This window comes from Calypte anna, chromosome 5A (genome assembly GCF_003957555.1).
Source record: "Calypte anna isolate BGI_N300 chromosome 5A, bCalAnn1_v1.p, whole genome shotgun sequence".
Lineage (NCBI taxonomy): Eukaryota > Metazoa > Chordata > Aves > Apodiformes > Trochilidae > Calypte > Calypte anna.
In genome coordinates this window covers 13,632,472-13,660,273 of record NC_044251.1, presented here as the reverse complement: position 1 = coordinate 13,660,273, position 27,802 = coordinate 13,632,472, and the positions used below count along the sequence as shown (strand labels likewise).

The 27,802-nt window shown below is 34.3% G+C and overlaps 1 protein-coding gene across 1 annotated transcript in view; it reads right to left on the bottom strand.

The window, feature by feature from the left end:
- Positions 1–27,802, bottom strand: part of DPH6 (diphthamine biosynthesis 6) — a 184,004-nt gene that overhangs the window by 143,597 nt on the left and 12,605 nt on the right. The window contains exon 4 of the mRNA XM_030452574.1: positions 296–369. Within this exon, the coding sequence (XP_030308434.1) occupies positions 296–369 (74 nt within the window). The remainder of the gene's footprint in view (positions 1–295; positions 370–27,802) is intronic.

The following is a 27,802-nucleotide window of genomic DNA, read 5'->3' as shown; positions in this document are numbered from 1 at the left end:
GAGATAAAAGTTCTGAACCTACTCTATTATTTTCACAACAAAAACATGAGAGACATGAAGAGCAACCCAAAAATCCAGTACAGTCTCTACAGGACTTTTACTAATGAACATATGCTCCCAAGAAAAAAACCCAAAACAATAAAAACAGACACTTATTTTAATAAATTCAATTAATGGCCTATCATAGAACATGATAAATAAAGCAACTGTCTCTGCTCCAGAACTTGAGCTAGAGAACAAATAAGTAAAGCACTTTTGATAATATGCTTATTAATAAAGATAAATAATTTCTTACACATCTTCAACTCGAACTCTTTGGTAGTCAGAAAGAATGGCTCCCACAGATACACCCTCCACTCCTTCTTTGTCCTGAAAAAAGACACAGAATACTAATGAGAGCTGTACATGCTGGCCTAAGCAATAGCAATTTATTACATCTACTAGCAGAATCAAGCAAGATTAAAACCTTTTCCCTGTGCCCACTACATGGAACCGAATGGACTGGAACACAGATCTTTCGCAGAAGAAAGCTGCTGAGCTGACCTACTACGAAGTTATTGCTCTAACACAGAAATCTATTCAAGTACCATTCTCCAGCATAAATAAAGGTAACTGAAAATTACTAGATTCAACATCTTAAAGTTTTGCTGACATCCTGAAAACTACTTCCAGCTCTTCAACATAACTAAGGTGTTAGCTATCCCACCTACAAATAAATATCAGCAACATAAAACTGGAATCATCAATTAAACTTGCTGGCATTTGTCACAATATGGAGCACAAGAGGGTGTGAGGTTACTGTTTTCAGCTTAAGACTAGAACAAGAAAATGTCAGGCAAATCACTTAACCTCCCCTTTCATAAATTTTGCTGTAAGGTCCTCCAAGACATTTTCTGTTTCATTGCAACCACCTAAGCCACTAGCACTTTATTTTTTCTTGTAAACAGACTGACAATGTAACATTTGAAAATGCCATGTGCTCTTGAATTTTTCAGTTGTTTGGGTCCCAATCAACATGCCGAGTTTTCTTTTTTTCTAAAATTTGTTCCAGATAGACTTCAGTTACAAGTTGTTTTCCACTTTTAACCAAGGCTAACCATAACTACACAGCATGACCCACCTTCTGGACAGTGAAGACAGCAAACCTGTGATTCATAAGATTTTAGAATAGTTCAGATTAGAATGGAACTTGATCATCTCGTTCCACCTCTTCTTGCATTGGCACAGACACCTCCCACTAGACCAGGTTGCTAAAAGCCCCATCCAACCCAGCCTTGATGCAGGGGGCATCCACAACCTCCCTGAGCAACCCGTTTTACGGTCTCACCACCTTCAGAGTAAAGAATTTCTAACCTAAATCTACCCTCCTTCAGTTTGAAGTACCCTCTTACTCCTTGTCCTGTCACTACATGCCCTTGTAGAATGTCCCTCCCCAGCTTTCCTGAATGCCACTTCAGGTCCTGGAAGGCTGCTGTAAGGTCTTCTCAAAGCCTTCTCATCTCCAGATTGAAAAACCCCAAGTCCCTCAGCCTGTCTCACAGGAGAGGTTCTCCAGCACTCTGATCACCTTCATGGCCCTCCTCCAGACAGCTCCACGTCTTTCATAGGTTGTGGAGCCCAGAAAAAGACACAGTACTCCAGGTAGGGTCTGAAGTTAACAGCAAGATTTAACCAGATAATTTGCAACTGTATACCTAGATACGCATTTCAAAATTAGATTGGTTTTTGCCTGCCATGGTACTGAATGTAAAATTAATTTTCAGTTTCTTACCGATAAAATTAAAAGTACAATATTTTATTCATAATTATATTGTAAGAAAAAAACTCCTGGCTTATGTCAGTCTGAGACACTTGTTCTTCAGTCTGTTACCTTATTCTTTGTTATAATAACTCACATCTCATATTTGGCCAACAAAATTCCTAAATTATTCATACCCATCTACATTTCTGATTTAAGAGTCACTGTATTTATCCAAATTCCTAGCTATATCAATCTGAAAATTATATGACTGTTCTATTTATGTACTTCTACATGTCATTGATGGAGATATCATTCAATATAAAACTTAATGTCAAATCATAGAGGATTCAGGTTGATGCTTCTCACATATCCAGAAATAACAGTACTGATAAAAATTAATTTTAGCTTATCTGTCACTTCATCATTCGCTGCTGGTATTATCACTACTACTATTAGCCATCCAGTATTACTTCTGCTTCTCTTTGAGATTTCTGTGCGACAGCATTTCAAAGCTCTTTTCAGAATAAAGATCAATCAGACATTTCAACTTACTCATCAGTCTAGAACTGCATTTCTGAAAAAGTTAACACAGTTACATAAGTAGTTCTTTAAGTTCTCTCTCTCTCTTTAAGTTCTTTAAGTTAATTTGATATTATGATTCATGAAGCCTTTCTGGATATTCAAGTACATCTAAAAGGTTTTCCCCATACTGCAGTTTTGTTATGTAATTCACCTTTACTGCTACAATTACACTTAAGTTACATTTGGAACTTAAGGTTCTATTTGGAAAGATTATAAAGTCACATAGAAGTCTTGGAAAACATGCTAGCTAAGTATTGTTTGTATTTTTACATAAATAGAATAAGAATAAAATAATTTGTTCCTTCAAAATATGTTCCATCACAACATTCAGACATCATCTGCCGTGCCCAGACACATTACCTGTATTTCTGCTTATGTGAACAATTAATCAAAGCTGGCAACTATGAAGGGTTCCATGCACAGAGCTGACATCATGAACCAATATTATTAATCAACACATTACATATTAACTGTCCAACGTTTCCAAGCCAGCACACATCTTCCTGTGTGAAGAAGCAAAGTAGTCTGTATCCCCTTCTGCTCAACACACAGTAATCTATTTGTAATGGAATCACAGAATCAGATTGGCTGAGGCTTCTCACTTTTGAAAACAAACTTAGGACACCTGCTGTGAAGCACATCCAGACTATGAGACTAAGAAAACATATAGTAATAAAACTGAATGCTTTTACAGGGAAAGGAGTATTTAACTAGAGAAAGGAACAAGGGAAGACAAAACCAGAAAAACACTGCAGAAAAGCATCTGCATTTATGTGATCATAAAGCAGACCAGGGACTACAGGCAAGAGTAAATCAGATTTAGCCTATGATCCATGGAATAACAATAATAAAACCAAACCCACTAAGACCTTCTACAGATATCTCCAATAGCCTCCCACTGCTATGGAAAGTGAATCTTCAAATGCTTTTCATTACTACTACTTCATGCAAGATAGCACAAAAATACACAATATACCATGTCTAATATATCAAGAACTGTGGGATATATGTGGAGTTTCTGTGGCAAGCCACCAATGTGGCCATTACATTAGAAATCTGTTCAAACAGCAAGTATTTATTACTTCACAAAAACCAATAATCACAATAGAAAAAAAAAAATCTGGGAAAAGGGAGAAACAACGAATTCTTCAGATTTTCCACTTACTGAGATGGCCAGAATTGCTCTGCTTCCATTAAACTAACAGCAGGTGAATGCATTACTGTTACATTGTATTAAACAGAGCAAAATTAATCCAAGCTTTACTTTTTTCAAATTCCATCAAGAGAAAAATTATTTTATCCCTATAGTTAGAACATAGAGATAGTTCTCTTTTTTACAGTTACAGGACACAGAACATACATTCCTGCAAAGCACAGTCCTTCAGTGATAACATCCAGAACAGTTTTGAAATTTTTTACAATCCTCACTTTATTATGATGGAAAGATAAGCACTATTTTCTGATCCAAACAAATGTCAACTCTCAGGCTGCCATCACAGCTGTAATTAATGCTACCATCTACTGGAAGAATAGTAGGAATTAAAGGAATCAAATCACATAATTTTCACGTTGCAATACTTTTCTTATAGTGGTCCATCCACAAGATCAGCAGTAAATATGTATTAATGATTCTAACAGTGAGATATTTCAGAAAGAACTAGTAGAAAATAATCAATTTGATGTCCTAGTCATGTGAAAGTAAGAAAGGAAAGGTTTAAATTATTTTTCTAAAGTCCTTATAAGAACAAGATGAACAGTTTTTGATCAATAGATGTTTTTAAAAGAAAAAAAATGTTCTGTTAGTAATAAATAATTAAAACCAACTAAATTTTCAAAACAATATTTTTAAAGAGAGAGTCTTCCCTGCCTTCTCTTCCCTGGAAAGAGTGTAGCAACATAAATAATGTCTGAAGTGGCCCTGGCTTTCTTATCTTAGAGCTCTGAATTTTACCCTTTGGCAAGTGATAGTCACTACCACCTAACTGAACTCTGAGGTCTTACAGTCTCAGGTATAATAAACAGAGGCAACAACACTTGGAAACTACTTCTGTTTAAGAACATGACATCAGAAGTATTAACTTAAAAACATGTGTGTTAAGAGTATTTTTAAGTTTTTATTGAGTATTAGCAGAAGCAGTAACTTTTAAAAGCAGAAGAGCTTGTAGCTCACTGATTAAGCACAGATTCTTAACACTGGCTATTTAAGCTGTTATTTTACCTGTATGCATCTACTTTATCACTATGCTGTGAAGGAAAACAAATCTAATACAACTTGGAGTTATTATGAATTTGTATTCTTTGTGTAATTTTGAACAGTTTACAAATTTTTCCAGCATAAAACTGTATTGCTACCAATTCTTATATGCAATAAATTTTTTAATTATTGGATTGTACTAACAGGTTCACTTGAAATATTAAGGACTTATTTTTGAAAGAAATAGTCCGAGTAAGTCATATACAAATTAAAAGTGTTCAGCCACAGTGGCTGTATAAATATTGATATTTAGGAAATTATACTCAGCATATGTTTTCTTAACACTTGAAGAAAGTTCTCATCCAATATTCCACCAGAGATGCTTATATAAAGCCTTGCCACACAGTGTATTCAGCTCAGCACTTGAAGCACCCAAAGAGTACATGAAAAGTAGTATCCTTCACTGGATTCACCGGTTTTGGGATTGAAAGAGTTATTTGGCATCCTGGAAATAGGTAGGATTTAGTTTCTTTTGGAGGTGATTGTGGTTAGCAGAGAATCAATCCCAGAATCAATGGTGCCAGGCCTCAAGTACTACACATTTTAATGTGGAATCCAATCAGGTTTGATATCATAAAAAACCTGCTCACAAAACTGCACTCTCAGCATGGGTAGAGCAGGCTGACATCTGCAGTTTAAACCTAAAGGATCTGCACTGAATTCAAAAGTCAAGGAAGCAAAAGTGGGAAAAAACTTGGAAGACAGATGCTAGGTGCTGTATCATGTAAAAAGTAACAAAAAAAAAAAAGTGTTGAAAGAGAATTAATGTGGAAGAATGTCTTTTTTTCTTGGTTTTTTGTTTTTCTTTTTTTTTGTACTGTAAAAATTAAGTCTTTAAACTATGCAAAATTTTACTAATACATTGCTAGTGCAATAGGCTAAGGCAAAATGAAATTGCTTCTCTGAAATATTTAGGTAATACAGAAAGTACTTAGTACACCACACTCAGTCACAAAGTACTGCATCAGAAATCTGCAGTGTATATATGCAAACAGATGCTAAACATATATATATATTTAAATAAATGCTAACCTCTTTATTTTCAATACAACCTTCCTTTTCCCCTTCAAAATGATCCAAATTACGAATTTTAGAAGGTAGGTTTAAAGATAGAATTTTCAAAAGCACCTAAAAAACACCTTTTTTTTAAGCATCAGTATATGGCTTTTCCATGTATACAAGAATTATTACCTATGTTTCACCTGCGATATTACATTATTGCATGACCTGTGCTAAACTTTATTTCTCTTCATAGCATTCCTGAAGAATAATCTTAATGAACAATTGTGGTAGAACAGCAGATGGATCTTTGCAACTGTAGTTGTACTAAAACGTACAATTTATGTTTAAAGCTTAGTAGTTTAAAATTTATATAGATATTTAAACAGTTTAATGAATAACAGAATTCAAAATCACTGCTCTCAGCATAACAAAGATTTATTTAGCTGTATTTTCTATCAGAAAAAATATAAAAAATGAAACAGTTTTGTGAAGCTCCAAAACATCAGTGCCATGAATACACTTACTGTTTTGGTGTTGTTAAGATGGCTCTGTAATACCCATGTACAACACCAGCCTACTGGTTCACAGCTGAAGTGAAATAGCAATGTGATACCAATTTATGTTAGCACACTATGATTTCAATTTTTCTTTTTCTTTTATTTGAGTGACTGCAATTCAATTAAGTGTAGCAATGGTAATTTCAGAAAATGTCTACATATGCATTGTGGCATACAATGCTGGAAGAAGTATTCTGCTAGTAAGTAATGTAGTCATTGAAGTAGTATTAGTACAGAGGTTTTCTTTAATTTCACATTTTAATGTCTTTACCTGACCCTCTCAGAGTTCAGCAAAAAGAACATCAGTGCTAATGTTTTCAATTTAATTAGTATATTACATGCAATGTAATTATTAGTGGGAAATGTTATATTGATGAATGTAAAAGTTAGCTGTAAATTACCTCAGAGTTATTATCAATTTCCCAAGTTAATGCTCCTTAAGATAACCCTCTCCCTATGGTCCTTCCGGTAATTTTTCTTTGGCTGATAAACATGATGATTAAACAGCACACAGTGCAAACCTTTGATACTTTTTAAATTAAATCCATGCCCAGCCTAAGGGCTGTGTCTGATTTCAACTAAATGTGTCAGTTAATCAGATAAAAAATTATCAGCAACTCAAAGAAACAGCAGCCTTAGGCTTCATCAGTGCCAGAGAAAGCTGAACAAAATAAGACATACAGACAATATCCCATTATGAGTAAAGGTTACTGCTAAGCATATCACTGCACAGAACTATTCACCACCTTAATAATGTCTACCTTAAATGAAATATTGCATACAAGAGCCAAAAATATAATAAAGAAAAAGGAAATGCTAGACCTGTGCCTATATATGCCTGTTCGTGTCGTGCAAGAAAATTTGAACTACCATTCAGAAAAATGCTGAATATCCTCAAAAATTTAGTGTTTAGAACAGATCCGTGTAAGAAACTGAAGTATATACAGATGAAGAGGAATCAAATTAGGTTTCATTTTTAACAATTGTTTCACAGCTTTGCCACAATAGAGTTCATTTTATGAGCAAGATATAAAATAAATTATCTCTAAATGAAAACATCTTTCCAATTAACATCCTCCTTGAAGCTTGCATAAGTAACAGAAAATGGTTAAACATGCTTAAATTAAAGCTTAAGGTCATTTCTGTCTCAATAATGATCATTTGCAAAACTTCAAATTAAAATATGACATATCAGGTGTGTCACTGAAAATACAGGACTTTCAGGCTTCTGCAGTTATTTGAGTGAAAAAATCTTAAACATGAGTTTTGTCTTATAATTTGTAAAGCATTCTAAGATCACTGATTATACTGATTTCAAACAGTGTGTGTTGGTTTTTTTTTCTGAGCTTTGATATTTCTGCCAGAAGCAGCTGCAAGTAATCGAAGACAGTATGGAAATATCCCTGAGATATAGGGATATTGTAACTTTGCTCAAAACTGAAAAACCTTGGTTTGGTAAGGCTCTGCTCTAGCTATGATCATAGCATTCAGATCACTTACACATCATCTATGACTCTTCTGTCTTCCACACAGTCACCTCAAAGCATTCATGGCTCGTGCCCTCATTCCTTAGAATGAAACTGTACCAAAAGCAGGGCTGAAAATTAATTTAATGTGAATTCACATTAAGTGTGTGAACACTTTCATTAACTACTTCAGAAGTCTTCAGCGAGTTTGGATTAACTCACTTTACAGGTAAATTACTTTTGAATATATCTATACAAGGAAATAATACTATGTAATCCACCTTGAAAGCTCATTACATTGCATTTTTATGAACACCCCCACAGGGCACAAGACAGCCACCCCACCACCTCTCAGCACAACTGATAGCCTAACTTCAGGAGTGACATATACAACTATTGAAATACTGCATGCATCCACATAATCTGTTGGTTGAATGTGGAGATGTTCATCAGCTCTCAGCCACAGCTTTCAGTATTTGATGGCAATCTGATGATAACCACATTGAGTTAGTCCATGGTACATGGTCCTCTTGCATCCTGGAAGAACCAAAGATGCAGGGAGAGGGTGCCGGGGTAGGTTTATATGCATGTGAGCAGAGGCACAAACCACTGCAAATGAAAAACAAGAGCAAAAGAGACCAATCCCATTCTCAAAAACAAATATCAGACAGAAATATGTTGGAAGACTGCGGTTCCAAGGGAAGAATTAAATTCTAAATAGCAGAAGCACAAAACAAGAAAAAAAACCTCTTCCACTATAGCTATACATCACACCATAAATGCAGGTTTTCCTGATACACTGATTCTTCATTTAGTTGCTTTTACAAAGTGAACAATTGTCTTAAGAATTCTAAATGACTTGTTAATTAATACTTTTTTTTAAATGTTATATACTAGCTATTTTCATAGAATACAAGGAAGCTGAGATTTTTTTTAGGCATCATATGATTTCATAAGGATTTTTTTCTAATTTAACATAGATTGGTGTATTTGGTTTTTTCCAATACAAAAGTAATGCAAAAAGCAATGCATTTAGTAAAATGAATCTAATTAGATATATGAATAAAAAAACACAGAATCAAATCTAAAATAAAAATCAAAAGAGTTATCCACTGTTGCAAAGATTACCTAAGGGCTTTTCTACAGATTTTTTTGCTTCCTTACAAGTCAACAGTGTGTACAAGAGGCTTTCATGCTGCCAAAGCAGTTCCAAAGCCTCTGACAGGGAGACAATGGTCTGCAGCTGAACAAAAATATAATTTTTTTTTTAATTGCATTTTGTGCAGAGATTTGTTTCACATAAATGTCTGCTTCACCTCTGGGACTTCTAACTCTTAAATGTTCAAACAATTAGAGAGCAAACCTGCCTGCAGACACTTCTTTCCAGAAATCTTATTTACCAAAATTACCTCAACAAAGACTGATTACTTTATTTGATAACCAAATTTAGCATGAACAGTCAGCTCCAGATTGAATAAATACATTACATGGTAATGACAATATGCCAATGAACAACTACAAAACAGTCAAATAATCATAAATGTTTCTCTTGCCATGCTAGTCTGCATATTATATGCATTGGTGACAGTAACTATTTTGCAATCAAGAGCAATTACCTCAACAGTTATAACATGAAAGACACAGGAAAGCTATAAAAAATCCTTACACATTTATCTAGAATTAATTTAGTTTGAAACCTATTTTTTTTTAACATACCAACATTACCATTATGTGTGGGGCTTATAATGGAAAAAAAAAAAAAAAAAAGAAAGCATTTCTTTCTCTTATAAAGGCAGATACTGGCCTACATTATTATGTTTAGATCACTGTCTTGGTGAAAATAAATCACTTACTAAATAAAGAAAAAGAGGTCAGAGGAAGGTAGGTTTGTATATTTCCAGTCAAGAGAATATTCATTATCTAGATAATGCAACTGAGTTCCCTTGCATCATACTCTCTGGCTTCAGACAACACAGAATTTGACCCTTCCATTTCTATTTTTAAATAGGATCTTTAACAAACTGTAAGATAGCCAAAAGCTATAAACCAAGTTCTTGAGTATACAAACTTGCTCTGCATTAGCTTTCAGTCACCATGTGGAACAGCTTCTAGACACTAATGGCAATCTGCCCCTCCCCAGTGAAGACCAGCAAGACACAGATCTAGTACAGGACCTACAGAACATACTCAGAACAGACTCTACAGCTTGCTCTAGTTACCTGAGGTATGTAGGACTTGAGGTTTGGATAATTCAAGCAATTAATAGAATTGTGCTAAGAGCAGATATTCTAGGAAAATATCATACAAGAATTGTCTAACATAATTTATTTCTGTCTGACTGTTGTCAAAGCAATATTATTTAATATTTCAGAACACACGCTGGAAAATACTGAGGCACAGAAGTAGCTTCATTCACGTTACCATTTCTGCGAGCAAACAGTTTTTTCTGCCCAAGTAAACTCTTAGGCATGACAGGACAGGATTCCAAGTTTTCCATTTGTTGTCCCCTTACCACATGCAATAGGGCAAGACTCAGAACCATGGAAGAAAAACATGTCTTCCATGGAAATACGGAATTTTACCTATTATCAGCCAATCTTCTTTTCCTCCCTTATCTTTCCTTGTAAAGAATATACCTTCCTGAGAACAAATAAATTAAAAAAGAAAAAGATGTTGTTTTTCTAAAATTAACTTTTATATGCCTTATTGCAACATAAAAGTAAAGTAGTTGCCTACTTATTTTAAGACATTTTAAATCATATAGGAATTTCAGATGAAGTTCAGATTTTTTATCACTAGTAAGTATGACAGGTAGGAATGTTTACACTTAGATATTCTTCCATGCACTACAGCTGTGAACAGCTTTCAAAACTACACTTCATATTTATGAAATCTCTTTAATATGTGTCTATACACACTAACACAGATACACATGCACTGTCATACTGCCACTGAACTCTAGTTACTTTCAAAGTTAAAATTGCTTTCTCTCTATCTTTTACTGGTACCCTCCACTAGCAGACAGCATCAACTACTATTTGGCCATAGTAATAATACTCATTTTTTGCAAAGCTCTTCAAATTAACATCATTCAGTCTTTGGAACAAACTTATTCCATCAATGATGAAGACAAACAGCCAAGAACAGTGTCAGTAAAAAAAAGAGCAATAATAGCAGATAAATTAATAAATTCAGTATCCAGTTTACAAGAAGGCTTCTTCCTTTTAGCACTTTCACAAAACAGTATTAAGGATGGTAACAAACTTGCTATTTGGTTTAGCAGTGATTACGCTTTCAATTCAGTTTCCAACATTTTCTTAGAAGTGCTTATGGACAATTTATTTGAACTGTTAATGCCTGCAAGAATTTTACTTTAAGTTACCATTTTACTTTAAGTTACTCATTCTGCTGTGTTCAAAGAGAGCACAGAATTAACTCTGCATTAATTTCACCTTTTTCTTTCCCAAAACATAGAATAGGTAGTATTTCACAGTTGGTAATGTTTCTGTAACATGGCAGCAGTTTACTTATTCCAAGCCCTGTCTCCTCCTATAATAGAGATTATGCAATCCATAAAATAAGCCACTCATTTTAATTACAAGACATTGGGTTATTTCCCACTGACAGATCCTCATTTCCTTTCCAGAACATTAGCTTTTAATTTCTAAATCACTTGTGTATCATTGTAACTAACAAGTATTCTGGGAATACAACCCTGCCTGGATGTTCTAGATCAAAGCAATCTGTTGATAGAAACAATTTTTTCTAATAAAACAGAGGTAGACCAAGAAGTCTGAAAAATCCTAAACAACAGAGAAGCACTTATTTAGGCCTGCATACAAGATACAGCTCACACAGAAGAATGCAATCATTTTACTAGAAGAGTGCAAATGTAATTTAAGAAGTACAAACGGACTGGACTGCAGAACAATTCAATTCATCCTCAGTTTTTCTGTTGAAGCTTTGGAATGGGGACCACTGCCATTCCCTGTCACACAGATCACGTGCAAAAGGGTCAGAGTGTCAGGATGTAAGACTCCAGCAGCAGCACTGAAAAAAGAGTTTATAAATCATTGATGGTGTTCACTTACCACTAAAGGATATGTAATGCCTCAGAACAGCTCATCTACATTTTTGCCTAAACCTATCAAAAAACCTAATTCAATTCAAAGGAGATAAATGTTAAGCTATATGGGGGTTGTCTGCCAAAGGAAGCAATGAAATACCAAACAGAACAGTATCAGATTGCAGTAAGATCATTCTATAACTATGGTAGAAGTACAACCATTGCATTCCACTCAACTTAGAATGAAAAATTAAATCTCTGGTAAGTCTCAGACATATAAAAAAATAATTGGAACCTTTGTAAAAGCAAAATTCTGATGTGCAATTCAAAATTATCATCCCCTTCTGTCTAATCATTAACAACTCATTTTCCAGCTGCAAAAATTAAAACCTTGCCATGAGCACAAAAGTGATGGCCCAAGAAAAGAAGGTGCTAATGTGACTCTATCAGGAAGCCATATTAGGATTCTGTATTATGCAGGCACTTCTAAATAGAGTTGCATCAGGTGCTGTCTACATTTCACACTGAAGCTTTTCTGAGTAAAAACAAACAAACAAAAAAAATGAAAAGAAAAAAGGCTGACCAGATGCAATTGCTAAGCTGTAACTTTGCACCTTGAAATAAGAAGAAATACGGTAGTAATGCTAAAATACACAATTTCCTCTCAGAGATGGAAAATTAATAATAACTTCATTTCAGCTTTGGAATACAGTAATATGAAATGTGTCTATAAAGAAAAGCTCTAAACACACAGTCAATACGTAATGATCTAAAATGACAAAAACCAAAAGCTGTTTAAGCTTATCTTTCATTTACCACAACAATATTTTACCTTAAAACACTGATTTTTTTTTTTTTTTTATTATTATGCAAGATATGAGCTGTAAATAAGTGCAATAAAGCCTGCAGGAAACCCTTTTTGTTTTATATGCTTACACAAGAGGAAGAAAAACAGTGTTAGTAGTATAAAACCACCAAGCCAGGGAAAAGTTGAGATCTATCTGAACATAAGAATATGCACTAGTTACTCATTAAAAGTTTTAACTAACTGCAACTCTGGAAAAAAGATAAAACTATTTAGTAAAAAATTATTGGGTACAATGTAATTAATTGATTAACCTTTAAAAAAAGCTGTGAAAGTATTGCTCTCCAACACACAATACATCACATATGGAATAGGGCCTTCTTGTGTCCCAAGCCGACTTAAGAAAAACACAAGTTCTCTTTGTTTCTAAGGTTCTTCTTCTATTTCAAGTCCTAAGGGCCAAGTATAACAGCTTAAGGGTGCAGCATGAACCTCTTGTTCAACTGCTGTGCCAGCTGAATGACAACGTACCCAGGGGCACAGCACACAGGTCTGACCAGAGTCCCACCAGCCCCTTTCTTACCAGCTTTCTATATCATGCACGGCAGGACTCTGCACAACTAGCTGGAAAAACCTGTGTATTATTTCACTCTCCCTCCCAACATTCAAAATTGCAACATAACTTAATTTGATCTCTTATGATCTTTAATAAGCTGAAAAGCTATAGCATTCTGATCAAACATTAGCAGCTACCTAATTCTGTTATTGATGCAGTTTGAATACACTAAGTTTCTCTTTTTAAATGCCAAGGAATCACATCACTAGAAACACTAAATATGTACATTTTCTTCAGTACATCTTTCTGAAAGATAACTTTGTATACCAGGGAGTTTCTACATTCCAATTTAAAGGATTATTTTATTTCAAGTTTGCTTCATTTGGGCTACTTTCTTTTTTTCCTCTAAACTTCATAAATGTGGCAAGCATTTTTATTCCCTCCAAATTTTGTACGCCAGTTTTTACTAATAGCTTCTCTTCAACAAAGAACATGAAGATAGTCTTGGGTTTGGGAAATTTTCCAGTTTTCTTGATTTTGAGGTATTTTTCGCAGCAATGTACAAAAGACACTCCTTCATCTTTTTAGCACCAAAACATCTTTTGAATCAAGATAAAACTAGGACATCATGAACGTTAATACCATTCTGTGAAAAATAATATCATATTGTCTAGAAAAGACCATCCTTTTAGGGAAGAATATTGTGTTAAAGTGGATTATTCTTTTAGTAGGGTAATGGAAGGGCATTCCATCTAGTCTCAGAAGAAAACCCAAAATATAGATCTAATTGGAAATCTTGTGAAATTAATATGGTAAAAGAAGCCCTCAGAATTGTAGAGAACTACATATATATGCACACACATACATACACAAATCCACAAACAAAACCACATATATGAAAGTCTATGTATACCTTTTTTCTATTTCATTTTTAATATATGTTTATGTATATAATTTTAAATTTTAAAATATGATTTTGTATCTCTAAGCTTATTTTGCAGATATTAAGATGAAGTCACATTCACATATACTAGTTTCATGAATTTCAAATAACATCTACAACTCAGCTCTATGCAAAAAGTTGGGAGTATTCTTTTTTAATTTTCTGCACATTTTGTGCCAGACCATATTCTAAACAGCTTTTACAAAGTGATAATGTTTCACTGACAGTGTTTTGTGTACTTCACATAAAATTAAATCTCAGATAAACCTTGAGAAAAAGAAAGCAGAAAGCTAAGCAATACAGCGTGTTGCTCTTTTTGACCCACAAATGATTATCAGTTATTTTAGAAGTTTATGACAGTTTTCTCAAGTCCTTAAGGAGTCTGACACCATTGCTATAGCTTTTAACACTGCATTTATGTTTATATTACAATACAATAAAACAGCAGGAATAGTGCTCAAGTTACTTGTATATCGGACACTTTGTTGAAAATAGTATTACCATAATATATATAAAAAAAAAAATAGAAGGCTTCAAATGTGCTAAACAATCACGTGCTATCCTTTCTGCATGGGAATTATGGGATGAGTTTTGGAAGACATCATCAATTTCATTGAGTACCAGATCTGTCTCTAATGGAAGACTGTGTTGATTACTGGTAAACACCAATTAAACTGAGTAAGCTGTGGTATGTAAACACTTGAAAAGAATTTGTGAAATCAGTGCTATGCTAATTATTTATTGTTACAAAGCAGATTACTTCATCATTAGAGCTAATGTCTACTGTTCTCTGTTAAATAAAAATAAAAAGCAGAATGTAAACAACACAGTCACTCTCCTCTCCTTCCCTGCAGAATACTACCATAAACCACAGTACCAATGGCACAATGCTTAGTTTATCTGACTGTATTAGTAATTTGTCATTATTCTTTCAAAATATGTTAATTCACAGCTGCATTTTTTTATTCTTAGCCTTCATTTGTCAGTCAGTTTATCAACCTTGATTTAGCAACACTGGGATCATTAAAAGTTACACAGGAAAAGAGAGTTCTTATTTTAAGAAGCCTTGATATTTTCTAGTACTTAACTCTAGAAATACAAGGCTATATTATGCTAATCCAGAGACAAATCTGAAAGCAGCCACACTCCAACATAGGCAAACCTATTCACCATTTTCAAGCTGAAAATTTCCATATTTTCACTGGCAGAAGAAGAGAAGCTTAGCAAGACATAACGTAACTGTTTACAGGAGCACTACGACAAGCAACCTTGCCTCCCCAGCCAAGCAGAACCCAACTTGACAAGATGCTTTGAAAATGTTTCAAAAATAAAAAACTTGAGCTGATTTCACATTCACTATCATGGTCCGTTTCACTAAAAATCAAAGCTCTGCAGATGAAACATTAATAAAAGAATTCCATTTTCCATTAAAAGAGGATTCTTATCCGTGTATTCTTCTAGCTATTCTGCCTAAAGATTTTTTGCAAGCATTTCTTAGAAAAATTAAATAGATGCTTAAGAAAATTCTAAGATAGCAGATACTACTATTATTCCCAATACATAAAGGAAACAAACCCCAAAAGATAACTATCAAGCATAAAAGTAGACATAGTTAGACATAGAGGTTAATATTGTCAAAACTATATGCACTTTAGAAAATAAAATATAAAAATATACTTTAACAAAATGCAGTAGGAGCTCAGCAAACTAAGTAAAATTAAAAATGATGGTCCTACTACTTTTCAGTCATGTTCACTTCTAAGTATAACCAGAAAATCTATTTGAAAGCAAATGCTCCAACTTGACTTACATTAAGTGTAACACCTGGAACAATGACAGCTAAGAAATACTTTGAAACTTCTGCTGAGATTTTGAAAGTTGGTCTCAATTCTACTTCAAGTGAAAAGTACAAAAACTGCAATGTAGACAACCACTATGTACTATGACTGAATGGTGGGATTTTTTTTCTTGTTTAAATCTCTGTATGATGGAGCCTTGTCTACTCTTAATCTTTTTATTTAATGGTGACAGGGTAAAAAATCATAGAATGTGTTGGGTTGGAAGGGACTTTTAAAGGTCACCTAGTCCAACCACCCTGCAATGAGCAGAGACACTTTCAGCTAGATCAGGTAGCTCAGAGTCCCATGCAACTTCACCTTGAATGTTTCCAGGGATGTGGGGCTTGGACCGCCACTCTGGGCAACCTGTCACAGTGTTTCATCGCCCTCATTGTAAAACATTTATTCCCTATAACTAGTGTAAACCTACCCTCTTTTGGTTTAGAGTGGCAGCCTCTATGCCCCCTTAAAATCGGAAAGAAAATACATCTAAACATCAGGGAGAAGAAAATTAATTTCTATTTCTTCCAATTGTGTGAAAGTGATGTTTAGTCATCATAAGAGTCACAAAAAGTTTACACGAAAATGAAGGCATGGTGAATGGGAGAGACAGGTTGGCAGGTTGACAATGTTTTATAGAATAAGAAAAAATACAGCTTGTTGGCATGATACCAAGATTAAATGTAGGCAAATGTTTAGCAATAGAGAAACAAAGTAAGGAGAGGAATAGGAATTTGACATTAAAAACATATAAAAGCATGTAAAATAATAGTATCATTAAGAGGTACAGGCCAGAAATGTTGCAAAGAAAAAAGAGAAGCCCTGCCAGAGAACAGACTGTCAACTGAATTGATCCTGAACCTATTCAAAAGGCAAAGAAAAGGTGACGTAGGGTCAAGCTGCTGAGCAAGAAGGGAGGAAAGAAGGAGGTGCACCTCTTCTCTTCTTCCCAATCCCCTTCAATATATGCTTTTTAAGATAGTAAAAACAACAACAAAAAAAAAAACCCTCCAGCATTTCCCTCAGTTTTATCATTCCCGTAATCTATCCTAGCCATGAGTAAACATTAAAAAAACCAAAGAAAATGCAAAAATATTTTAAGATAAGCTATACACTTGATCACTGCTTCTCTGTTTATCTCTTTTCTCCCTTTTTCTTAAGATTTAACAAAATAAAAACATTAGCTGAGTACAATCCAAACAATATTTTGCTGAAGTATTACTTTACATGCTGCTTTAATATGAAACTGATAGCAAGAGAAAATCACCTCTGTACAGCATCAAAGATCCCTTTGGTGCCTTCTCTGCTTAAAACCAACAGCATTTTCCTTGTACCATCCAGGCTCCATATCTTAAAAAATGTGTATAAGAGCAAACTGAGCTTTTAAGTTTTCTGGCACAGCCAGCTGGTAAATGCATCACAGGGAAAAATATAAGTCCTCTTTTATCATCCCTCCTCACTCACTCCTCAACTGCAGGCAGCTTGTTCTGGTTTTCTCCAAGATTAGGAACAATCTGACTATTTCAATTTAGAAGGCAATACTGCCTGAGTCAGAAATTGTTGCCCAAACCAAGAAGTATCCACTGAATGCTTTACTGCTGAAAGTTACATGTATTAATTTTATACTGTGGGTTCTCAGTCATACATCTCTCTAATCAAGGTGGTACAAATGTTAATTTTTTTCTATGAAGAAATTGAAGTTTCAAAGGACTGTGACATCTAAAATTGTAAATATGTACTTATCACGATCCTTGGCACAAGTGATTGTGATTGTGGACTGTAGTAACAAGATAAGAGGAAAAGGAAAACAGCTTTTTATTAAGAACAGAAGTATTTTGTTCACCAAAGAATCAAACAGCCAAGGAACAGTCTCTGAGTCTCATCCAACACAAACTCACTGTGTGACACAAAAAGACACTTAAAAAAAAAATAAAAAAACAGCCAGATAGGGACAAAGACATTAGAAACATTTATAGATGGTGGAAGTTCAGGGTCATTCACATTAATTAATTAAGGTTTCAGTTCCCTTCCAGTTGTCAGAGCAGACATTGGCACAATGGGCTGCCTGCTGATGGGCTTTCTTAGCCATTACAAAAAAGAAAGTAAGCGTGGCCTTCCCACAAATTCATTTTGTCTCATTTAACAGAAAGGAAATATTTATATCAGACTCTCAACATGAATTACTACTGTTTTATTGAGAAGTGTTGGTTTTTAAACTTAAAATTTTTCATGGTCTCAATGTTTTGTAACAGTGTCACCTGTGCACACTACATATTATATTATCACCCTGTGACTGTATGCTTGGAAGGAAGACATCAAGGATCCCAAACCTATTTTCATATGAAGTACTAAAGTGACATGAGACTTGCAAGCATGGTCTCATCAGGAATACATCATCAGGGTACAATTAACAAATTAGGTTGAATGTGTTTCATATATTTTAAATGGAATGTTCTGCAAACATGCCAACTACTGCATGCTCAGAGACTGGATGAGCTTTCAAGGTCTCTTCCAACCCCTAACTTTCTGTGATACTGCAACACACCAACAAATGATCAAAGAGAAGTAGGAGTCTACACTTTAGCTGGAACAAGAATTTTAAGAATTAGAGCTAATAAAGAGAGGATTGCACAATTAAGGAAGCAAAGGCTTTTATTCTAATTAAGTATGGACAAAGCATTTTGTGAACCAGGAAGAAAAAAAATGAGGCTTGGGAAGAAAACTAAAGCCATATGGAATTTGTGAGGTTCAAAAGGGAGACTGTAAATGCTAATTCTTCCCACTCAAAAGGAACCAAACTTAACACCTAATGATCAGCTTTGAGAAATATTTCTATCCAGGAAGGCCTCAGTTCTTCAATGGAAGTTTCTAAATATACTTCTCAAAAAAAATGCAACCAAAGGCCTAAAATATGTGTAGCAGACAAACCTTTCTTGGGGCATGGCACTTCGAAGTCAAGCAGGTGTTCTCTCCAAGGGGCACAAACAGTGTTCCGATCTTGCCACCTTTAGACTCGGCCGGCCTTGTTCTGTGCTGCTGCTCCAGACCCAGGTAACCTCCTCCTCTGGCTGCTCCAGAGTGAGCTGGGCATACACTTGGAACCTCCCCTTTTATTGGTCACCCAATCCTGCTCATGCACAGCTGGGGTAAGCCTTAATTGGGCACAGGTGGGCTTAGCACAAGCTCACACCTCCCACCTTGTAATTAGCCCCACCTGATTGCCTCATTTCGCTACACATATGTATAAAAACTGGAAACCCTACCGCCACTTTATCAGAAAACTGCAAGTTAGCTGAATGAGAGAATAGGAAGAAGGGGGAGAAAAAAACACGTGCTCAGACTGCTAAATGGCACAGGGAAAAAAATTATGGTCGGCTTCCCAGGAGATAGAAACTTCCCAGAAATGAACAGCACTTGCTACAAACCCACATGGCAGACCACTGACTGAACACAAGCATGGAAGTAAGGATCCTCCTGCATCTGAATTTCTTATAGATTTAAGGATTATTATTTTTTAACATGATACATTGCTTTGATCAAAATATATAAAGTCTAATACCTGGAGGATTTTTTATATTTTTTCAAATTTGGCTTCAACCTTGAGTTTGAAGTAGGTTAACAAAAAGACAAATAATAGAGCAGGCTACTATAATAGTCTGCAAACATACCATACATGATATAATCTACAACACTGCCTAATGCACAGTTTAACAGTAGAAAAGGCTACACACATCTCTGAAATTACTTAAGGCCATTATTTTTTCATTTCTATTGCAGTTATAGCCGCAGACAGAATAGGTCCTGGTCTACAATGCACTATGTACATATTATATAACATGGAAAATTCTCTCTTTAGGTTGTAATTCTTATGAATACTGCAGCAGCCAAAATTCTGACAACCTGGCAAAATAATTACTAAGAACATGAATATTCTGAGGCTGGAATGACACTGATATTACCATACTGGGAGCAGCTGATAATAGCAAAGCACTATGAATACCTACCAAATTATGGGGCAGCTACTATAATGTAAAAGAACAAACAAGCTGACCAAACAAAACTTCCCAATGAAACCACCAACCAGCTCATAACCACAAAAATCTAGCCCATAAGCCCCTCGTTTCATGTTGCAGAAGTCTCTATTGCAAAGGAAACTCCAGATTCCCAGCTTTGTCCTGTGCCTCGTCCAAAGTGTGTGTGTGTGTGCACAGGTTAGATGTTTTAATCTTCCCTTCAAAAACAGTGGCAAAAAAATAACATTTCAAAATCAACAAATAAAAAGTTAGGAAACATTACATACCCATGTAACTTTTTGTTTGGCTTCCTTCAAGTGAATTTTGTGATGCAGCCTGTTATTCCACCATTTTTCAAGGAGAATGCAATACAAAAGGAAAACATGAAACTACTGCATTTGCCATTTTAAAATTCTCAGCTGTCTGATTTTGCAATGAATACAATAAATTTAATACTATCTATTCACATAGCTCCCTAGAGCAACCACCTTTCAAAAGGTGTCAATAGTCACCATATCAGATGGAACTGGATGCTCTGTAAATATATCATGGGTTGTCAAGCTATCAAAGCAATTCAAATAGGCATGGGGAGAAGAATTTTTTTTTCCTTTCCTAATTGATGAAGATTTCAAAAAGAGCCCCCTTCTCTTTGTACAGTTACACATGACACTATCACTAAAATCCAAAGAGTTCTTTTCAAATGTTTGCTATATAAATGATACTTTGTCTTAGGGAATGAAATGGTATTTTCAGCTCAGAAGATAAGCATTCAGGAAAACATATTAAGTATTGAAAATTGGAAAATCACACATTATACAACTTAACTGCCAAAGTCATGCTGGTCCACAAAAGTTAGTTAATATAATAGCATAGTTCCATTTTGAGAAACAGGGTACTTAATGTCAAAATATTAAAACCATCTCATAACTAATAGTACAGATTTCATATTAAAAAGAAGATCAAAGTCTCAAGGTAAATCTTGCTTTGAAAGCATTTATTGATCTTTCCTTCACCTTTTCTGTAAAGCAATACTTTTGAGAATGGTGATGTAAGCAATGAATAAGTCACAATGACAAGTGGGTAATAAATAATGACTGACAGATTTTCCCTAAGAACACAGCACTGGTCTCCGAAGGATGAGGCTAATCCTAAAGGTGGCAAAAAGGGTTATTGTAGTATAAAACCATCAAAACTACTGGAAATCTGTAGATGTCTAAAGAACGTTACAAAATGTGAAAGAAAAAAGAATTACTGGACTTCATAAAACAATCTGTAGTTGAATTAAACATGACAATATGAATGGGAAAGACTAATAAATTAAGACAAGCAATTGTAACCCCATGGTTATGTAGCTCTGTAAAATCACAGACACTGATTTTAGTGATTCAAGTTCTGCAAAATATATACCTATATATATTAATCCTTTCTCTGTGCTGGTACATTGGCCAGGGAACACAAAAGCTGAAGAAAGCCAAGACAAAGCTGTGCCAGGTATCCTAAGGCACCTGTGTGGATGACATATTCTGTAGTAGGCTGCACTATTTTGGATACCAAGAAGTACATAAAAAAAAAAAAAAAAAGGAAAAAAAAGCACCAAATATAGTATGCAGTACAACTTTTCAAGTCATTGTGTAAGCAGAACAGCAGAAAAAAAAAACCCTAAAAAAATAAGGATCTGTGAATAGCACAGAAGATAACTAAACAAGATGCCTAAGGGAAGGAGAACAAACAGGTCAATAAGAAAATACTTTGAAGGAAGAGCATTTATTTGTTATTAGTTCCTAATTCCTCAGTATCTACTGATCCTTCACAATGATTTTGAGAATATGAGCTATACTTCCTATAGTTATAAAAGCAGATAGGTCATCAAGTAACCAAGTAAAACCCAAGTGTTCAGTTTTTTCTTTAAATACATGGAAATTTTTTTTTCTTTTGCCATCAAGGATTCTCTCTCATGTGATCAAGTTCCACAGAAAGAAAGAATCTCTTGGAAGGAAAAGATGAAATGACTCTATAAGAACATCCTTTAAAAGGTCTTAAAACTTAAATTTAAGCATAAAGACCCCCCTGGGGTCATAAAGAAACATTTTTATAAATGTCTACAGTGAGAAAAGTCAGTATTTCTTTTTGAATGTAAAAAAATTGTTACATTTTAGAATGCAACATTTATTTTTCTTCTTATAACTAGTACTATAACATAGGCAGCTGTTAGCCAAGTAAATAGCAGTAGATAGTTACTAATTTCAATCTCTACATTTTTGTTATTTCAGAGTCAAAAAATTCTGGAAATTAAAATTAAGATGATTTTCTGTAACACCCTTAACTACCTTTCATCAGCTCAGATGTTACGAAAGTACATTTGAAAGTTATTAACTGCTCTTTCTTATGCAATTTCTTATTTAATTTTTTTATAAACAAATATTTTCAGTAAAATATTTACCTTAAGCATGTATTATCCTTCACTAAGTATTTCAGACAAGGATCATATAATCCAACTAGACAATAAGAAGACCTCCTTTTGGGAGAAGGTAATGACTGTAGGATGGGCTAAAATCACAAAATCATATTTTAACTAAAAAGAGAAAGTTTTTTGACTGAACAGGATATTTCCTAAAACCTGCAGTGGCTGCTCTGTTTTTACCTGGTCTTGGTAAATTATGTCAGCTTTCAGAAGACAGAAAAGATGTAATTCAGCATGTCCAATAATTTAATCTACATTTATCACAATTTTAATTATGTTGAATCTTAGTTTGCTGGCTTCACTGCAAGAAAATACACCTTATTCATTTTTCCAAACAGACAGCATCTTATCTGTCTCAAAGACCTCTGTTTAAAATTATGTGCTTCTCTTATTGCCAACCAGATCACACTTATAACAAATCACTTGTATTTTCTTTTCATTAAAATATTCTTTTAATTAAGATTTCATTTTCTAAGTCAGATACCCACTGATCTGAATGACAATTTCTCCAAAAAGAGTGAAATGTGATTAAGTTCCAGTGAAAAGATTAAAATCTTATCGAAAGCGGCTATTTAGATTAAAGCAGAAATTTCTATTACCTCTTTTTTCTAATATTCCATTTCTACCCTTTCTTCATGAATTAAACTTTCCAGAACGCTTCAAAAATCATAAAAATCCATACTTTGATCATAATGTAGAAAAATAATAAAAATACTTGTTTTAACATTAAAAAAGAATACATGGATGAAGAAGCCCATTAACAAAGCCAAAAAACCCCACAACTTCCAGTGATTAATATTGGCAACAATTATGAAATCAGTACAAGAATTAAGCTTGACTCAGGGTTTCATTTAAATTTAGCATGAAGTAAAATCAGTCTGACCAAATTTAACACTACTGACAGATGAATATTTGATTTATTGAAGAAACATGTGTCACCTTCTTAACTTCTATAATCATTTTGTGTTAATTAATAGTAAATTTGGGGTATTTTCTGGATTAGTAGGTGCATATTACTCCATAACAGTTGCTTCCTCCAGAAATCTTTGAGCACATAGAATCTTATGGTAAAAAAGGAAAGATGTCATGTATCTGGAGGTGAGAGATTGCCCATAGAACAGGCAGAGAAAAATCAAAGCTTCTACACATCACATTCCTGAAGCATCCCAACATTTGAATTTAGTCTTCATCATAATTTAGTACCAAATCTCAAATATGGCAAGGAATGGTAAGTGGTATACTATTTACTCCACTAAAATTCTTATCGTTTTTTACACAGGAAAAAATGGTCTTCAGAAGTAGAAAGCTGGTGTAGTTATCTTATCCACTATTCCAAAGGAACTCAGACATGTGGGCAGTCATGTGTTCTACAGAAATCATTAGAGAAACAGGAATGTTTTGAATAGCCATCAATGGTTACATCATTAACTATAATTTACTGCAATGACTTATGATTTTCATTTCATGGAAGTGCATTAAGAGTGTGTTCTACACATACATTAACACTCCCCACCATAAAATAAAGCCATTTGATTTTTCATAGCATGACTTTTATGATGCTGTTACAGAAGAAACTAATTGTAGTTAAAGCATTTCTTTTAAAAAAAGGTCGTGCTTTTTTTATTGCAGTTTATAATATTGTAATGGCAGCATATGAGTGTGAATGTGCATGTGTGTGAATGCAGGGAACAGAAGTGTCCAATACTGAACCCATCTAACAAGTTATGCAGAAAACACAGAATAAACAGTTATTTGCATATTAAGCTATAATGAGCTAAAGGAGTAATCTAAATTGTAAATGAGTTTTGGAGACAAATTAAAGCTAATGAACAAAAATTACTTCAGTCACTGCGTGAATTAAAACAACATTATTCATAAAGTTAAGGCGTTCTGCTGGTGAGCATGCCTTTAGTCCCTGGCAGAGCGTGTTTAGAAGCAGCAAGCATGAAGGAAGTAAGATTGAAATTAGTTTATTTTGAAGCTCCACTTCAAACAAAAACTTCGGAAGAGCCTACGCAACTCAGAAAATCCCGTCCAGCTTGAATGACTGATAAAGTTTCAGATTTTCACTAGAGAATGACAAGAAAGTATATGTAACTAAAAGGTTACTCAGAACAGTCCCTTTTATTTCCTTTCTTGCATGTGTAATAGTTAGAGAAAAATCAAAATGTTTCCTTAAGAAAAACAGGACTTTTGTTTGAGTTAAAAATAAGTCTAAACACCGTGTTCTTTACCTGAATGTTCAAAACCAGCTGTAGGTAGTAAGCATGTAGGGAGAAACTACAGAGGGCAGTGTTGTATCAGTTATCAAAAGTTACACCGTGACAGGGCCCAAGAATGGAAAACTGTCAGAAAAATAAATACCGAACTAAAAAAAGAATCCAGAGTTAGGAGAGCATGCAAATGCACTAAAGCTAAAACAATAATAAGGCAAAAAGACTGAAGCTGTATTTCTGAAAGAAAATGGACTGAAAAAAATAGTTCAGGTAACAGACTGCCAAGCTGATAGGAATACTGCAGTGCACACATTTGGCATTTTCCTTTGTAGTACTTTCCATGGAAAAGGTAACTAATCATAGCGCCGCCTTATCCTTTGCAAAGAGCAACCTCTTACTGGAATCCCACTCATAATCAATATGAAAATGAGTGATGACTCTTAGGCAATTCTTCCACAGGCAGAATTTATCACCAGAAAGAATATCTCCACGCTGTACAGTCCTTTTGCAGTGTAAAGGGCCATTTCTGTTTTATTCCTTTTCATAAAGACAGTTACAAATCAATCATTTCTGGTTTGAAAATGGTAATGTTGCTGCAATATAAACCAAATGAAACCCCAGCCTTTCCAAAAGAATTACCTTTAAATGCACTGATCAGAAACAGTAAGTGTCCAGTGGAAAATAATGTAAGCATGAAATTGCTGTAGGTAGGACATTCATATCAGAGGAAGGATGTTAAATAAGTCGACTTATATAACTTAGTGATTCAATAAGAAAGGAAAATAATTTTCACACAAAGAATAAGCTTTGGAGATAAAAATATCTATGAAGACAAGTCTGACAAATGTTTTACTTACATGAAAGCTCGTCCTTGATGGCATTTTATTAGAACTACCTCCAACTACATTTCATTAAGCACTAATAAATTTTAAAACATGTATTACCCCTGCCTAACAGGAAGTGTAAATAACACACAGCATCCAGTTGCCTCAGCTATTCAATTTTTATATTTCTCTTTTCTATCCTTAAAAATTATGAAGATGCCAAACAAGAAACCAAAGTACTGAAATAAGATATGGATAATACCATCTATTTAAATGCACTTTTTCAATAATCTGGTGAGAAAACCCACAAGCAGCATGCTTTACAGTACTACAACAAAAAAAACATAGGACTTTTATGAACATTGACTCAAATTCATATTTAAAGAGGCAAGGCTACATTGAAATTAAATTAGGCAATAACTTCATAATAAATCAAAGAATAATTGTTAACAGATAAGATGCTCAAGCAAACAAAACATTTACAAGGAAACTGTCTACAGCTATGTGAATGAAAGAACAAAACAAACAAACCAAAACCACAGACAGTGCCTGTGGATACTCACTCACACCCACATGCATAAGAACTGTGCTGGTAACTCTAAAGGAATTGTGTCTCTAAGCATGCAAAGACAGAGGTACAACATGAAACAAAACTGCCACAGAAAATGAAAATTCTGTGTGTTTTTTTTAAATTGCAAATACCAACAGCAGAAGTGTATTTACTAAGCAAGACCCCGGTTCCTTCATAGACAGTAAAACCTGGAATTCTTTTTAAGTGATTTAAGTAATTGTTTCAAGGATCTTGTTAATAAGAGATAAATAAAGCAAAAAACTACTGGGCATATAAGAAATGGATTTCATTCAGGTTTTGCCATCTTGGGCTTCCAAATGGGCCCTGCATGTGAAATGGGAGTAATAAATTTAAGAATAATAAAATGAATGAAGAGTAAGATTAATAAATGTAAGAAATGTGAGAAATATAAGTAGAAAATTTCACTCAATTTCATTTTGTCTTTAGCCTAATTCTGTTTCTAAATCAGAATTACTTTGAAATTGCTGGAAATGCTACAAGTCTAGGGATATGCTTAGCTCTTGTTTATAACAGTCTAATTTTGCTAAAATAAAGGTTCATATTATTATGTTGATTCACTAGCATAACTTTTATACTCCTTTTGAAATGTACATGATTGCAGGCAGACAGGAAGGTTGCATGCCTGCATAAAAACTAACAGTTCGTTAGATAAAAAGTATTAATAGAAGAAATTCATATTAACCTACTAAATAAACACTACAGGCTAAAACAGGTGAAGTTCTCAAGTTAAGATATGTGTTTGTTCTATTCAAAATTAAACTGCATTTTAACTCAAAAATGTAGTTCATTCCTACAGATGTGCATTTGGATCTAAATGGGGCTGTTACTGAGGCTGTTGAGTCTCTGCATGTCACTAAATAAAATTCAAGCCATGATGAAAAAAAGTTTTGATAACATTTACAAAATTGACTTAAACATTTTAATGTATTTTTCCATTTAACTACAATACTGAATGCCAAAATGTTAACAGATAACTCTCTAAATATACAAGATCTTTAAAAATATATTTGAGGCTCCTTTCTCCCCATGCAATACAGCACATTAAAACCAATTCTATTATCGTAATTTATTCAAAGCTTGATTATGAGCAATAGCTTCGAGAAGAAATGCAGCATTGTTGATTCATATACAAGCATTTCACTTAACTACATTGGATAATAGCAGTGCTCCTAAAGGAGTATAAAAGCAAAGTGATTAGAAGCCATTACTGTTAATTAGCATTCACTTTACATTGATAAGGATGAGCCTTTTCAGAGCTGAACAAATGGAAAGCTTTTATCTGAAAGTCTGTCAAACCTGGTCAAGGTAGGCACTGAAATGTCAGTGAATCAGAATTTGAAACAACAATAACAAAAAAAGCAAAACAAAATCTAAGGATGTATCATCATCCAATTACTGAGATCCAGTTTTTTAAACAGGAAAAGGTTTGAAAGGAATGAGTAAAACTGGAAACTCATACTTCACATTCTGCAATCTCACTGATAAAAGGAGGAAATGTGTGTTTATCAAACTTGCTGCCAGTGCACGGTTCACTTGGCGTCCTGTAAACAATGCCTGGCTGCACATTTCCAAATACATGTGAGAATCTTGCAGCCCAGAACATCATATCCAGCAGGCAAGGTCACACTAGAGATGCCCTGGAAATGGGAAATTAGGGAAACCTGGCAATCAGAAGGTTTAAAGCTGACCAGAACAAGCCCTGGGGCTTGCTTACCATCTTTCACCACCAGCCTGACTGTCTCTGCTTATTCAATATTAACACAACAAGACTGAGAGTGAGTGAAAACAACTCCATACACCTAACAGAGAAATACAGTGACTTTTTTGTTTACATAAAGCTCAACATTTCTCACGGTAAGGAAAAACCTCAAGATCCCCCCCTGGAA